Genomic DNA, 17,226 nt, shown 5'->3' with positions numbered 1-17,226 from the left:
GTCGCCTGTTACATTTTTTTTACTGTTCTGGACAGATGCTCATACCTGCCACTCTATCTACGGATAAGTCAAAGTGACCTGAACTGAATGAAGAAAGCTCCCTCAGTGATTTCTGAACTTCGAGATCGCCATCCTCGCTTGCCACTCACAACAAGACCTCGAGTAGTAAGCGAACTGTAACATCTTGTTTACAAGCATCTAACGGTAGAACAGTTGTACTATATTCGAAAAGACTACAAGGTGATTCTTGTGAAGCTAACGAACAATTCATACTTATAAGAGTGTTAGTCCCGAATGAAACGTGATAGTATGAATTGAAACTTACACAAGTTCCGTGTCGAACGTGAGAAATAACGTTTCGACTCGTGGTTTCTTTCTTTGGTACCTTGGATCATTACTACAAAGACCGCCTTATATATTAGGTTTATAATCTCGCTTTTAAGGCATACCAAACTAAACTATGAAAATCGAAGCAATACTTACGTAATACGACTACGTTTTCGCTGGAAATACACAATGAATTCATGCACGGACTGCGGTATCTATTACTTTAATTAAGATAGTTAATTCGAAATCAATTATTAACACATTTAATAAAGTTTCTACTCCTTTCAATGAATTAAAATACAACTATTTCATTTCAAAATATAATTGTATCGATGTTATGTGATATTTAGTGTGATTTAATTTTGGCGGGAAAATAGCCATAAGAGCGATCAGAGCCATTTTTGAACTAAATTCGTGGAAAAAGAATTTCTTGTGCCAATCAATAAATTCTTATTTTCGAATAAGAAGGGTATGGACTGTTATAAAATGGCTTTTAATAAAAAATAAACTATCGCACTTTTGAAAAAATTGAATTTGAAAATCCCCCAAATTCACTCTGTGGCAAGACACAAGCTACCTACCTAGTTTAAAAAATATGGTAAAAATTACAGTTGAACTGAAAAGGTGTTTCTAAGCGTGCAAAACATCAACAACCAGTTAATTTACCTTGAGAAAATGTTTTGTACACGAAATGCAAAAGGAAGATCTGTTTCCTGTACTGAGAATTTGGCCTTTTTTATGAGGATTTTTGGCACTTTCTGTTCCAAAAACTAGGGGGGTGGTCAATCTCAAGATTAAAAAAGCAGAAAATCATTTAAATGCCACCAATCTTAATCCTATCTGATAGGTTTTAAATGCTGAAAATATGAGGGAAATCGGCTGACCCCCATCTTTTGGCATTGCCTGGTTTACTCTGACAATGACACTTAAGTCTTTAAGTCGCCCTGTATTGCATTGCGCATCCTTACTGCGCAGAATTTTACGCGTAATTAGCGCGCGCACATAAACAAAATGGCGGCTTTTCTTCTATGCGGCTTAGTCCGCGAGAGAAGTAAATTGTCGCTTTCTTGTAAACGAGTATGGTGATCTATTAATTTTTTTCTCATATTTTGGGTGTAGCGATCAAATTCTTTCTGTAAAAAGAAAACAGATCAATTCCTATGTTTGAAAAATAAATTATCGCTAAAAACGCGTACTTTGCCAGTACAGGCAGGGGAATTAAAAAGGAATTATATGGAATATACAAGGTCTTCCTGCTCCTAAACGAATGTGGTGACCCCCCTTTTTTATTTCAAAATTTAAGTTTCCTTAAAGTAATAAACAAGTAGGCAAAGTTTGGTTAAAAATCTATGTTCAGTTTTATTTCGGGGCAATGACCTTAACTCGTCGAATTCTGTCATTATTTGACCAGAGTGAAGTTAGCAAATAATCGCGACAATGAAAATTGACAGTGCCCAGATAAACAGTGTCCGTAAAGCGGGGTTGACAATGTATGACAGTTTGTTACTCGGGACACGGAAAAGTGTTCGTTGTCCGTATTAACGAGTGTCCGTCAGTAAGCGGGTTAATTTAGGAGAAAATGTATGAGGTTTTCGTCGGGACCAATGAAACTGTCCGTTATACCGGCTTGTCCGTATTAAGCGGGTGTCCGAAATGCGGGGTTCCACTGTACCTTAAAGGGCCAAATTTTTAAAAGATTGGATTATACTTTGTTTATTTAATTATCTTCAATGAACTTAGGTATTTCAACCATTCTTGCAAAATATATGCGTTATTGAACAAGCGTGACGTCAAGATGACTGGATATTGGCCAAGTTCTTTTTTTTGCGTTTATATGGACCGAGATGAAGTCGAGGCCAATAATCCAGCCATCTTGACCGAACAAGGGTGGTTAATCAAGGACCATCAAGGATGTATAATATGGCCGAAAATAGAACTTTTTATTGCGAGACAGACATGGGAAATCCCGAACGAGCAAGATAGGTCCATCTTGACCGCTCGGGTTCGCCAATCAGAACACAGGGTTCGCTTCATCTTTCCCCCTCGCGGAATGAGCCGTATAATTAATAAAAAACATCGTAAGTTTCGCTTGTGATCTCTCCACCATCCCTCCCCCTTCCACCGCTAACACCAATTGCTCTGGTCTGTGTATTCTACCATGAAATGCTATGCACTAGAGTTTGTTTTGAAACACACACAAAAATTACGTCTTTTTTCTTTATTCGTCATTCGCATATATCAGTTCAGTTCATGACTATAATTTTTAACTTTTATGTTACCATGTTCGTATAAAGAAGTCTTTGGGTAGGATAGGCATGAAAAATAGTATCTTTGAGAGCTGGGGTCCAAAAAGTTTGAGCAATGCCTACATTGGTCTCCTTTAGGAGGTTTGATTCAAGTTTTCGGACGACCATTTTCGTGCTTTCATATGGGAGTCCCAGGCAAATTAAAGAGTGGTGTCTTGTTCCTGTCCAGTTTCTACATGATCGTTTGATGGACTGTGTACAGAAGCAACGCCTGGAGCCCCCCCCCCCCCTCCCAAACAATGTTGAAAACCGCTTCGCTGACGGTTATTTGGTTACAACATTGTTAAAGGGGGAAGGGGGGCAACATATGACGATGGGGTGTAGGAAAATTCACGCTTATAGGGGAAAGGGCTATTTCCTGGGAGTGTCTGAACAATTTTCGTCCATGATTGCAAGGACAATTTTCTACCAATAAACAAGACATCATACTTTACTCTCTTTCCTCTGAAGAGAGATGAAATACGCAATCATTAGAAAAGTGAACGCTATTGTGTCAACGCAAACTTGATCAGTTAGGTAAATGTTAACTGTTCTGTGAAACTGAATTATGAAAGTGTTGACTGGTTAACTGGTTAACTGGTTTCCTCTTTCCTCGTGTTTGTATGTGTTAGCAGTCGTGATGTCTTCCAAACATCAACTGTGCAAAGATGTCGTTAGAGTAAATTGAGTACACTAATTTTATAAAAGAACCTTTTTATGTAAGACATTGTCGGCCCCCAAACCTCGTTCTCAGGGCTTTTCCCTCGCCCCTTCCTAATTACCAAAGGAAAAGCCCTGGGAACAAGGTTGTGTCTACCATGAAGAAAACCTACAAAATTCCCCCTTTGGCAAGCACGTCAAGCTCCATGGTTCCAGGGCCCTGATGAGTTGATTTTGGTCTACTACACCAAATACACTACCGAAGCAGTTTAACCTCGTCTTCAATATATTTCAGGCCCTCAAGTATTTAAACGACTGAGAGACACTGGGGACAAAATAGAGTATCTGAAATAGAGCATCACCAAAATTAATTAAGGTAAAGGTAAAGCAGTTTTGTTGATTAGGGAAAAAGGGCTGTTAGATAATACTTTCTTTTCTCGTACAGGGGAAGGATAGTCCAGTGCCTCCGCACCCCACTTGATGCGCTCCTCTGGAATTGTTCAGCCAAATCTACGATATTTCGCAATCAGTCAAAGTCACAACTTGATACTGATCAATTCAATTGAATTATTATTCCTTCTTATCCCTGGGGCGTTTGCTTTGTTCGATTAATTGCGACCTGTCTCTCCAAAGAAAGAAACGAGGGGCTCTGGGAACGATATAAAATGATAAAGACACCCTAGTGGCTTTTATTATCAAATTTACAAAAACTGTTTGGTCGCTTGAACAACATCAGAAAACTAAGCAGAGCTGTCAGTTTTGCAGCGTTTTCCATAAACGGGTTATTGCGGAAGTTGTTTTGGATAAAGACAGTATTAATCGCTTTGAGTCGTTTCGACTGCAATACTGCTAGCCTCTATCAGGCGATGAGGTCGACTGTTTACGCGACGCTACTTATGGTACGTTAGTTCCTGCTATTGGTGCATTTAGTGCCATAAATAGCGACTCGTTAACAATCGACGTCATCGCCTGATGAAGAATAGCAGTATTGCAGTCGAAACGTGGCGATCAACACCTCAAAGCGATTCTATCGTGAGACAAACGAATAAACGTTCATCCCTATCTTACACCACGATGAACAATATTCGCATCTTTAATGACATCAGACAGTATTAAGTATGCAGCCGCCATATGGGGGAGGGGGGGGGGGGTGGGGTCACCAATATGGCGGCCATAAATTTGAACACGAAATAAAGTAGTTACTACCATCAATGTCATCAGCATTCACTTCGTAGTTCTTAAGATATCACTTCTAAATTTTATCAGGTTTAGAAATTGTAAAATGACCTAAAAATATCCGTTTCTGTAACAATTTGGGAAACCGCTTAAATTCAGGACATCATAAATTTTAAAAATGCTTTATTTGTGAAACGAGCACTGAACCGATACCAAAATATGCATAAAGATTACTGCTTTAAGTGTCTAAGCTCTCGCCGTGGATCACCGTGCGCTTAGAGTGGCTAAGTAAAATAACAAACTACAGACTAAAGCAAATAATCTTTCGTTGAGCAAATCAGCAAAAGACGAATATTTATTTGTTCAAATTAATTTAGTCGCTCTGTCATTTGTTTACAGGTCAATGATTCTTGACTACTTGTGGTATGAAAAATTGCCTTTGGCGTTCATAAGTTTAGGGACAACCCCCACTTTCGATTTGATTCTCTTTTGTAATCAAACAAAAGACCCATAGTCACGAGATGTTTTTATAGGCTTTTATCATGCTACTGGGTTTAGTTACCAGAAAGAGACTGACAACAAGGTTGTTTATGAGTCATTCTACCGACTTCCCATAGCTGTTCAGTATATATACTAAGCCTGTCCGGAATCGTGTGTGGAGTTCTTGTTTCTTCAAAGAAACATCCATAACGCTGAAGGTAAGTGAAAATATTGAAACTTATTGGTTGCAAGGTATTCCATGCGGAACCACCAACCCTTCTTCTTCCTTCGCTCTTTTCAATGACTAATACCTATTCGACTGCAGGCTTTCTCGATCCCAAGGCCGTTTAAATTGATAAAACAAAACGAAAAGATCGATTAGCTATCGAATTAGAAATCGAATACTATCGCTGATTGGATCCGATTGCGTTCTGTTTGATAATAGAATAATAATTATTTCCAACTCTTGGAATACAGTTGAACATTTGTCAGAAGTTTCGACAAAATCCCGGTACTGACAAAAAGTTAAAAAATATTTTGTGTTACGACATTTTGTGTGCTTTGTCAATGTTAAATATTTTCTTTCGGGTTAGTTGCAGTTTAATAGTTTAAAAAGATACCGACGATTTCAGATGTCTTTGTTATGCATAAAGTTAAAATTACAATTGCTACTGTCTCAAACATTCTGAATAATTGTGTTGAAGTCGTGTTGCTCGTATTAACTTTCTAAATTAAGTAGACCTTAATTACCAAACTGATGTAACTCTGTAACTGAGCAAGTTACTTTGTATAAAACATTTAAAAAACAAATCCTTGGATAAGATTTTTCCCACGGTATTAGACATTCACTGGCTGCATAAATTTAAATCATTACTTGACTGAACACGAAGTCAATTGAGCATAACAGAGATGCATATTTTTAATCAAACTTAAATCTTCGAAACTAGTCGTTTAGATGAAGAAGTTTTGTCCATTTTGAGTGACGTCTATCAGGAACGAATATCAACCATTTCCTCATTCACAGGTATCACCAGCAAATTCCTGGAGCATCTTTTACGATTCAACAATAACTCTAGGAATTGGAACTGTAAGGACTTGTTTCGATTACATTTCAGATAATTATCGTAGAAAACTACAATAAATGAGGAAAGCTACACTTTTGGCTTATTTTAATGAGACAGTACACTTGTCATTTTCATTATTTATTGTGTTTCAAAATATTGAATGTTTCATTTCGTTACATTATTACTAGTGCAAAGTCTGTTTTTTGAGCACTAAAATTTACAATTTAATTGAAAAAATATGCTTGTCCACATTTGCGACACTGGTATAGTGATTGTAGAGTTGCAAGGGACACCCCCACTTTCGATTTCAATCGCCAACAAAGAGACCAACATTCACGGGAATGACGATTTGACCTTTCACTTTTCGATGTTTTTTAGGCTTTTATCTCGCAACTGGATTGAATTTACTGAAAGCGACTGGCAGCAAGGTTGTTTACACGTAATTCTACAGAATTCCTGTAGCAGCTTAGCCGGTGTGTTGTTCACCTAACCTGTCCAAAATCGTGTGCAGAGTTGTTGAAAGGCACCCCCGAGGCACACATCTCTTACGCTAAGGGAGTTAGTGCTATTCAGGACGGTGTCCGATACGCGGTCTTAGCCTATGTAGCATGCGTAAAAAGGGGCAGGAGGAGGGCGAGGGTCCCCCACCCTCCTCCTCCGTGTTCACTACTCGATTTTTCTCAATCCTCCTACTTCCCCTCTTACCCTTAATTAAACGCTTGCTACGCAGGGTAACACGGTCTTAGAGAGATTGTCTACAGTAACCCAAGCAAGGATAGACATCTGTTAGCCTTAACCAATATCCAATGGGCAAGTAGCCTGCTCCAGGGGATCGGTTAGGTTGGCCATAGGAAGCAGCGCAAAGAAGAGCGAGTGAAAAAACAAAACAAAAAAACAACAAGAAATAGACAAAAACAAAGACGAGGATGCGTCAGAAACTAACACCTCTTCATTCGCCGAACAGGCTACGGGGTTAAGCAAGCAACTTTTAAAATCAGCTAGACAACATTTGTCAGTCTTCAACCAAAACGATTTAAATGACGGTATAAAAAATACAACGACAATTGAAAAAAAAAAACTGGTTAGCAAGGTCCTTTAGGCTGTCAATAACTGTTCATTGCTGTTCATTTCACAGGGACAGTAAAATCATGCTGATTCTATGAACTCAAGTTTTTCACTGGACTTAGTTCAACACTAGTAACAATGGCACTACAGCCCTTTACTAACGAACACTTGAATTATTTCAAGTTTGCTTTTGTCGTGTTGAATGAGTTCCCGAAAGCCTTACGCGAAACCTTCAAACACATGTGGGACAATACCTTTGCGTATCTTCCTGGTTACCAGTCTTGGGATGACTCCATTACTGTGCGGAACATGTTCCTCGGTACAGAGGGTGGAAGAACCAAAGTACCCACAAACATATCTTTTGATGAATGGGATTGTACCGCCTTGTTCCAGGCCACGATCTTCGCGCGGTCCTTCGCTTTACCAGACAGTACAGGTAATCACAGGACACTCAGTGAATTGTACGTGAAGCCCCACAAACTACCTCATGGAACATTTCATTCTTCTGTAATCAGCCCGGGCGGAAATAATGCTGAAACGTTTGCACTGGCGATTGATCAACTGCGACTTCTAAGAAATGCTTTTTGTCACTCCTCCAGTTCCGAGATTGACAAAAAGACATTTGATCAATACATTCAGCACACCAAAGACGCGATCAAAGCTCTTGGAGTCACGACTGACCCTGTTGATGCCGTCGGAAGTTTGACTGAGTCTGACTTTCCTACACAAAGAGTTTGTCAGCTAGAAGATGACATCAAAAAGGAGCTTCAGGCAGAAAGCAAATTCCTCAAGGAAGATGTAAAGGGGGAACTAATTGGTGTAAAGGATGAACTAATTGGTGTGAAGGATGAACTAATGGGTGTGAGGTCAAACCAAGAAATGATGAATGAGAAAATTGCCGAAATGAACCAGAAGATCGAGGAACGGAAGACGACTGAACAATTAGGTAAAATCTGAGAACTCTAGTTAGGGGTTTTCCATGAAATAAACTACTCTAAAAACAGACGTTTAATCATGTGAATCACATTGAAATAGATCAGCATAAAACCGATGATATTTTGGCTCGTTCTTAACGCATAAGATATATTACATGCAATCCCTACTTTCCCTTCAGTCGAAGAGGAAAGGATTAGAGGGAAAAACAGCCGCGCGAAAATTCTCACGCCTTGTTCATAGTTTCGCGCGGCAATTGTTTCCCGTTGGCGTCATTTTACTCGTCTTCCTCGATGACCTAAGAGAAAAAGAAGAATTTTTTTGTAGTCCAAAATCCAAACTAACTTCTTTACGAAATGTGTTTTTTCCTTTATAAAAGTTACTGAGAAAACCGTCTTTAAACAAAATAATTACAATATTTGTTCTCTGTCTGATCCAAGATTAGCGATGTTAATGTTAATACTTTTGTTCTGCTATATATTTGTCAAAAAGAAACATTCTTTATCAACCTGAAGAACTTTTATTTTTTGTTTCCGCTAGGATCTAAAACATTTCTACCAAGATCAAATCTTCCCCCAAAGGTCCCCCACTTCACTGGCCGGGATATCGAATGTGACGATATTGTTGGTTACCTGACTACCGCATCCACCCGACTGATCTCAGTCTGGGGGTCGCCAGGGTTCGGAAAAACGTCCATTGCAATCACCGTGGGACATCATCTTCAAACACGTGACCTGCCCGTCTACCTTCTCTCATTACGTGGGCTTAAGTCAAAAAGCGATTTAACATCAAAATTTCTCAGCCTCCTCCGACAGTCTGACGTACTTGAAACTGAAAAGTTACAGCGTTTACCAACTGATGATGAGCTTGGTGTAATTTTTGGCAGACTATCAGATCGCTGTGTAATAATCCTCGACAATGCTGATGACCTGTTTGAATGTGGCGTGCCAAACGTAAAGGAAGAGGTTATCAATTTGATTGGCGATCTTCTCAATCGCAGTGACAAGGTCAAGTTCCTTCTAACCACAAGAGAGTCCTTGTCCTTCTTAAATCTACATTTCCAGGGACACATGGCTGTCAGAATTAGACAATTAGATCATTTGTCATCTCAAGCCCTGGCTCGAAAACTGCTTCCTGAAGCGGGCACATCGGACTTAGCAAAAGTTTCGCAAATCTGCGGGAAGGTGCCTCTAGCCATAAAGTTATTGTGTTCCTCCATTTCTGAAGATTTCGCTCGATGCAGTCAATATCTTGATGAGTTCATGGAGTGTTCGGATAACATTGTGGAAATTTTGGACGACCCAGATTATCCAAGCAATCTGAGATTGAAAACCTTATTTGACTCGTCTTTCCAGAGACTCTCTACTAAAGACCAAGAATCGTTGGTTGCTCTGTGTATTCTTCCCGCGCAGTTTGATTTAAAGATTGCCGCAGCTGTTTTGGGGATTACAAGAACAACCGAAGCAGAGAAAGTATTGCGAAGGCTTCAGAGGAAATCTCTTATTGATTGTTGTTTCAATTCTGATAAATTCTCTATGCATAAACTAATTCAGTCGTTTGCAAAAGAAAAGGGAGAAACTGACATGAAAGAAACAGTTCACATTTCAAAGTCTCGCTACAATGCACATTACATTGACGAATTCGAGAGACTAAATGAGAATTTTCTCATTGGACGTTCCATGTCGGCATTCATTGAGTTCTATGAGCACGAGAAAGAAATTTTTCAAAGTCTTATCGACGGTTGTTTAGATTCAAAGGCAGCCGACAGAACTTTTGATGTTTTGACGAAAGCAGAACTGTTTCTTGACTCGCTTTATTGGAGTGAAGGAGACAAGATTGACCAAATTTTCGACTCAGCGTTAATAGCAGCTAATCAGCTTGGGAAAAATGTTTTCTACCGGCGACTTCTCATTTCCAGTGCGTTTACTTACGTGACCCTGGGCGCAAGTGGAAAAACGGAAAAACTGCTTTCTGAATCCAAGAAACTTCAAGGTTCTACTTCTTCCGATTGTGATGGAGAGAAAGGAAAACACTTGTGCTACTTTGGAATCTATCAGTTTGTTATCGGGAAGACGGAGGATGGAATGAAAGTTTTACAAGACGCCATTTCTTCCATGGACACCAGACCCGAACACACAATTTTAAGGCTTATTATTTTTCAAATTTTCGCCATTTATTATCAAAGCAAAAATGACACAGCGAGTTCATCCAAGTTCTATATGAAAGCGCTGAAGGAATGCAGAGATGGGAAAAAACCGTGTTTACTAGTGATCCCTGCGACAGAGGCGACAACAAAGAAAGGTGGTGAACCCAGCACATCGGAGACTTGGAGAATCAATCCCTTGATAAACCAGCCACTTAAAATTGAAGTCATCGATCTTGTAAGCAAAGCAGTAAAAAGATTCTCTAGTAGTGCCACTAAACAGTTTTTTGGAACTTTGGTGCTCAGCATACTAAAAGACTCTAAGTCAGCACTTCAAACGAGCAAACCTGGTTGGTTCAATTTTCATCGCAATGCTGTTCGGTTACTAGAGTCGTTTAACAAATACGAGGCGGATGCCATAAGGCTTACAGAAGAAAGAATCAGCTTTCATCAAACGGCACTGCAACAAAGCATGAAAGGAAAAGAAAGCACCATCGGATGTCCAGAGCAACACAAGGAGGCACTGGCGCAGAACTACTTAGACCTTAGCGTCATACAACACAACAGTGGCAACTATGTAGAGGCTCTCAAGGCCAAGAAGCTTGCGCTTGATATCAGACAAAAATTGTTTGGTGAAGACCATTCAAAGACCGCTGACAGTTACCATTCAGTAGGGGTTACACAACATTTAATGGGCGACTACACCTCCGCTCTAGATTCAGCCAAGCGTGCCCTTGAGATCAGACGGAAATTGTTTGGTGAAGAGCATCCAGAGACCGCTGTCAGCTACCATTTAGTAGGGGTTACACAACATTCACTGGGCGACTACACCTCCGCTCTCGAGTCAGCCAAGCGTGCGCTTGATATCAGACGGAAAGTGTTTGGGGAAGAACATTCACAGACCGCTGACAGCTACCATCCAGTAGGGATTACACAACACGCACTGGGCGACTACAACTCCGCTCTAGATTCAGCCAAGCGTGCTCTTGAGATCAGACGGAAAGTACTTCGTGAAGAACATCCAATGATCGCTGACAGCTACCATTCAGTAGGGGTTACACAACATTCACTGGGCGACTACACCTCCGCACTTGAGTCCAAGAAACGTGCGCTTGATGCCAGACGGAAATTATTTGGTAAAGACCATTCAAAGACGGCTGACAGCTACTATGAAGTAGGGATTACACAAAATTCACTGGGCGACTACACGTCCGCTCTCGAGTCAAGCAAGCGTGCGCTTGATATCAGACGGACATTATTTGGTGAAGAGCATTCAAAGACGGCTGACAGCTACTATGAAGTAGGGATTACACAACATTCACTGGGCGACTACACCTCCGCACTTGAGTCCAAGAAACGTGCGCTTGATGCCAGACGGAAATTATTTGGTAAAGACCATTCAAAGACGGCTGACAGCTACCATTCAGAAGGGATTACACAAAATTCACTGGGCGACTACACGTCCGCTCTCGAGTCAAGCAAGCGTGCGCTTGATATCAGACGGACATTATTTGGTGAAGAGCATTCAAAGACGGCTGACAGCTACTATGAAGTAGGGATTACACAACATTTACTGGGCGACTACACCTCCGCTCTCGAGTCAGACAAGCGTGCGCTTGACATCAGACGGAAAGTGTTTGGTGAAGACCATTCAGGAACAGCCGACAGCTACCATTCAGTAGGGGTTACACAACATTCACTGGGTGACTACACGTCCGCTCTTGTGTCAGTTATGCATGCCCTTGATATCCGAATGAAACTCTTTGGTGAAGAACACCCAGAAACTGCTAAAAGTTATCGTTTAGTGTTGTTCCTCACGAAGTACAGTTTATAGCTTTCTACCGGTCAACCAGTGAGTATTATGACGAAATTATGTCTTAATAATCTATTCCTGGCACACCTGAGGTTAGAGGATGACCTCCTAAGTAAACGTTCAGAACGATCTTCTTTTTCGGTCATAAAAAATGATAAAAGTAATCAGTGGCGGATCTAGACCTTGAACTAAGGGGGAGGCATTTTTTGTATATCTACACCTAGTCATTTGTATCAGGTGAATCAAAAATAAGGAGGGGTGCCGCGCCCCCGAGCCACTCCCCTAGATCCGCCACTGATACTAATGGGGGTCATTGACCTTGTTTATGAGTTAGAAGCACTAAAAGCTAACTTATGGGTGTTTTTGTTAATTTATTCTCTTGTTATGGTAGCCTTTTATGTCAAAAATGGTAATAAAAAGTCACCAAAGATTGGTAATTCGTTTGAGACCATTGTTTGAGGGTGACAGTTTCGGCCCTGAACCACCTTAAATTGCACTTTGGAAGAATCGAAGTATTTGTTCACAATTTTCAACTGATATAGACAAAACCAAATGAGTTTTCTAACCTTACTGCGGGTTCTGGCTATTTATGCTAAGATAAATTTTTATTGTTGATAGTTAACGACTTAGTAGTAAATACATTTCTCTGAAAGATCACAATTTACTCTGTATAAGAACTTTTAACATGCATGGATTGCTTGACAGACAATAACTTGGTCTGTGCTTTTGTTCTTTTTCTTTCAGGTGGAGATTCATTGATCTAACACGAGAACTGAAGCATGAACCACGTGACAGGAAAGTTTGCTAGTTACCGATTTTACAAAGTAAACAGATCCTTCCAACAAACCTTTAGACCAGGGCCGTAAATAGGGCTTTCCACAAGTTGCTCGAGATTTCCGAAAAAGTTGCTCGTAATTTCTCAAAAAGTTGCTCAAAAGTTGCTCCAAAAATCCAAAAAAGTTGCTTCTGATAATAAAAGTTGCTCGAAAGTTGCATTAATTGCTCCAAAAAATCTAAAACGCTGCTTCTAATCAAGTGAATTTCTCTAAATATATGCTAATTTCCCTTTGAAAGTAAGATTTCCAAGCAGTTTTATGCAATTGTACAGCAAAAGAAGTACTTCTAAATAACATATTAAGGAGAAAATTTGTTAAATAACAAGGATTTCTTTAACTTATCTTACTTAGATATCAATGACGTCATGTTTGCTGATGAGATTTGTAATGTGTTTATGCAAAATGAGCCGAAAGTTGAAATGTCTTTGGCAAACTCCGTAAATCTTCGGAAACGTTCGTATTGTCTTTTAACAACTCTCGGATTATCTTCGGAGATCTTCGGTCTGGAAATTGCTCAAAATGCAACAGGTTGCTCATGAGAAAAAAAGTTGCTCGAATCATGAAAAGTTGCCAAAAAGTTGCTGAGCAACTTGTGGAAAGCCCGAGCCGTAAACAGACCTTTGGCACAGACGAGGCAAGATCTTGCAAAGAGTTTCTGAGGGCATGCCCTCCAGAAGATTTGGAAATCTCTTTCTTGGACATTTTTCATGGTGTATTTCTTGCAAAAAATACTCTTGTTCAACTGAGGATTAATTTCTCAACTTAACATATATATATTTTTTAATTTTGGGTTAAAATCTAGACGAGGCAGGTGCATCGTCTTGCCTCTAGCTAGTTACGGCCCTGTAGACTGCAAAACAGTCGTGTTTTTTTTGAACGCGCTTTGTAGCTCTTTGTCTTCGAACGAGAGGCCTTGGGCCAGTGTCAAAAACGGAGTGTGAACAGGCCCGTAGCCAGATTTGTCTGACAACCGAGGCAATTGCGAGTGGTCTGATTGCTGCTCTGGGGTTTATATTCGAAATCAAGAAGACTGAAAATGCTTTTTTTGCCAAATCAGAAAAAGAAACACTCTTTTTATATTTACTTTCTTACTTACTAGTAATGCATCATCTTACAGGAACATGAAAAAATGAAATAAAACAATGAATACACGATTTTTACCTAAGCAACTGCCTCGGTTTGCCTGTTTCATGTACTGGCTTTGGCACAGGTGAGACTCGGTGCTTGTTAAAAAAATTAGAGAAAAAAACACAACTGTTTTGCAGTCTAACAAACCTTGACTTCGGCATAATTTCTTCATTGAAAATTGATGCATCTTCTTTCCATAATCTAGTTGTAAATTATTAAAGTGCCCCTGTGATCAAATTTTTGATTTTCATTTTTTTACATTTTCGTGTGCAATTAGACTTTCTTTCTCATCTTGCCAATTTTCAATCCATTACGAACATCAGAAGTCGTTTTATTTTAACATTTATCTCCGAGAATTTACGACCGCCATTAATCAGCCTTGTTCCAAGGCTTTGAGAAAATGACGTCAAAGGCTCAAAAATACCTCACGGGTTGAAATTATAATAATAATAAGTGTTGAAAATCACGCGAAAAGCAACAAAAATTTTGAACTTGTTTTTCGTCCAATTTTGTATACTGATTGTTATTATAAATTCAACCCGTGAGGTATTTTTGAGCCTTTGACGTCACTTTCTCTAAGCCTTGGAACAAGGTTGATTCATGGCGGCCGTAAATTCTCTGGAATAAATGATATAATAAAACGACTTCTGATGTTCGTAATAGATTAGAATTTGGCAAGGTGAGTAAAAAATTCTAATTGTTCACGAAAATGTAAAAAAAATAAAAATCAAAAATTTGATCACAGGGGCACTTTAAGCCATCTAATAAAAATTAGATGTTTTGAAAGTAAGCTTTTTATAATGAGTCTTACCTTGTCGGGATATATTTTTTATATTGAGATGTTATTTGAAGTTGTTTGCATCATCAAACAGAGTTAAACAGAATCTTAATTGATTTATTCACGTACTGTGTGATTAGAAATTGAAAATAAGTATTATGAGTTAAAGGGGCTTTGCCATGCATGAATTTATTTGAACAGAAAAAAATTATAGTTGTGTTGTCATGGCTGTAGAAAACCTAAAAAAGGTTGGTCCATTTATTTTAACATTTGCTATATAGGAGCACTGAAACAAATAACAGGCGTCTCTGGCTACGATGAAAATGGATTACGACTTGAAAAATTGACTCAGGTTTTTTCCGCGCGTCTTAAAAAGATCGGTATTTACAGTCGCAGTTTGATTTTTATCTGCAATTTAAGATTATTTCTTCCTTTAGATGGAAGTTAATTTTTTTATCAGTGGGTAAGTTGTAAACCACTAATTTCGGATCTGCAAAATTCCCGTGACGTAACTTCTTTAGTTTCGCCATTGGAAGTCGTCCCGATAATTTCCGAATTTACGAGGCCGTTATAAAGACCCATCATTATTCGGTTCCAGTGCTTCCACCAGCTGATCGCCTATGTAAAATTTGAAATGGCCGCAACACTTTTATTTGTCCTCCAATTTGATGTGAGGGCCGCCTGCGCAGACCTTATGACCTAAACCTGGTCGGCTCTGCTCATTTTTTTCGCAAAACCTTATCAGTCGAATTCCCTACTTATTGTTACGACTTGAATTAAAAGTATTAAAGGTATTAAGTACTTTAAGTTTTCCGATCTAAAACTTATAAACAACTTAATAATTACTTGCGAATATGGAAAGGGGTGGACCTAGAGTTAACTGGTAAAACGCGCCTTCCTCTCTTAAGCATCTTGTAAGAGTTCTTGCTTTTTTTAAGTTTAAGATATTTTTCTAAATTAGATTTTAATTACTAAAATTTGATTTTATTCTATGTAAAAATGATCTCAGTAATTGTCAAATTGCTCGCGTTGTTTTGTTTAGACCAATTACCGTTTATCTAAAAGAGAAAACGATTTGTGCACTAACTACATTGTCGAAGGAATATATGCAAATGTGTCTTGTGCACAGGCGTACTTCTAATTAACGTAAACTGTCCAAGTCCTTGCATGAGCATAAATTTCTTAATTATGACAGTTGATTGATGGATCCAATCTGGTCTTAATGAAAAAAGCGGAAGCAAGAACTCAGTTCACTATTTTTTTTCAGTTATCGGTTACTGTAAGAACTATGTAAAGTCAAGAGTAATTAAAGGGAACCTCTGTTGTTTAGGCAAGTTGACGTTGAGTTGTTTGAAATAATGCCTAAACTACAAATTTTACAAGCCAGGGGAGAAACCGCATTTAATAACAACCGTAAACGGAAAAGATTATGGCTTTTAAATTTCCCGCTCGGCGCCATTTTGGAATTTATGACGTCAGCGCGTTGCCCAATTGTTTCACACAAAAGAACCTCTGCTTTCTAATAATAGCGGCAACGCAGTGACGTCATAAAATTCAAAATGGCGGCGCGCGGGAAATTTTAAAGCACAATAATTGACAAAATCAAAGGCCAAGTATTCCAATAAAAAAAATGGAATCAGCGCCTTTAAACAACCAAAACGATTTTAGACTGTGGTAAACTTATTATTTTGACCAAAACTGTTTTACAGTCGAGGTTCCCTTTAAAGTAGTTGCCACCAGAAGACCAGGAGTGTTCTTATCATTTACCTGGCGAGGGACAGATTACAGCTGAATCTCCCGTAAAAGGTCCCTCTTTTTCCAAAACGTGAACACCTTAAAAGGGCGGAATCTTGACCGAACAAGCTTGGTCAATAAATGATTTATTATATGGCTTAAAATAGAAATTTGATTTGCGGGACGGACGCGGGAAATCCCGAGCGTCAAGAAAGGCCCACCTTGCCCGCTCCGGTAGCCAATCAGATCACAGGACTCTGTTTATCTTGCCCGTTCGCTGATATGAGCCATATGATAAAAATACATTGTAAGTCTTGCTTGTAATCCTTCCACCACCCCCTTCCCCCGTTTTAGCCGTTTACACCAATTGCTCTGGTCTGCGTATTCTCGCATGAAAGGTTATGAACTAGAGACAAAAATTAAGTCTTCTTTCTTTATTCGTTATTATAATTAACATTTATCAGTTCAGAGGCTAAAATTTTTAGATTTAATGTTACTATGTTCCATTTTCGTATAAAAAAGCCTTTGGTCAGGAAGGGCATCATAAGGGTTTGAGCAACGCCCAGATTGGTCCCTTTTAGGGGTTTAACTCAAATTTTCTGACGACCATTCCTATCCCTTTCATATGGGAGCCCCCGGTCAAGTTAAAGAGTAGTGTCTTGTTCCTGCTCAGTTTCCACATCGTTTGTCAGACTGTGTACAACAGCAACGTGTGGAACTCGATTGGTTTTTCTCCAGCACTTGACGCCAAAAACCAAAATCACACACAAAGCAGAAAGGGCGCCAAATGAAATTCCCATGATC

General features: G+C 39.2%; 1 protein-coding gene across 4 annotated transcripts in view; it reads left to right on the top strand.

Annotated features, from left to right (window-relative positions):
• LOC144654284 (uncharacterized) overlaps positions 1–12,810 on the top strand; it is a 115,698-nt gene extending 102,888 nt beyond the window's left edge. For 3 of the 4 annotated variants that reach the window (XM_078514379.1, XM_078514383.1, XM_078514380.1), the window contains 2 exons: positions 8,531–11,985; positions 12,691–12,810. In XM_078514379.1, coding sequence (XP_078370505.1) covers positions 8,531–11,967 — 3,437 coding nt within the window. In that variant the 3' untranslated portion in view covers positions 11,968–11,985; positions 12,691–12,810. Of the gene's footprint in view, positions 1–5,109; positions 5,147–7,127; positions 8,004–8,530; positions 11,986–12,690 lie in introns of all 4 variants that reach the window. The other variant, XM_078514381.1, reaches the window with a different exon arrangement.
• The last annotated feature ends 4,416 nt before the right edge of the window (positions 12,811–17,226 follow it).

This window comes from Oculina patagonica, chromosome 5, assembly GCF_052425735.1.
Source record: "Oculina patagonica isolate OP01 chromosome 5, crgOcupat, whole genome shotgun sequence".
Taxonomy (NCBI): Eukaryota; Metazoa; Cnidaria; class Anthozoa; order Scleractinia; family Oculinidae; genus Oculina; species Oculina patagonica.
The sequence above is the reverse complement of the archived record's forward strand: the minus strand, read 5'-3'. Positions and strand labels throughout refer to the sequence as shown.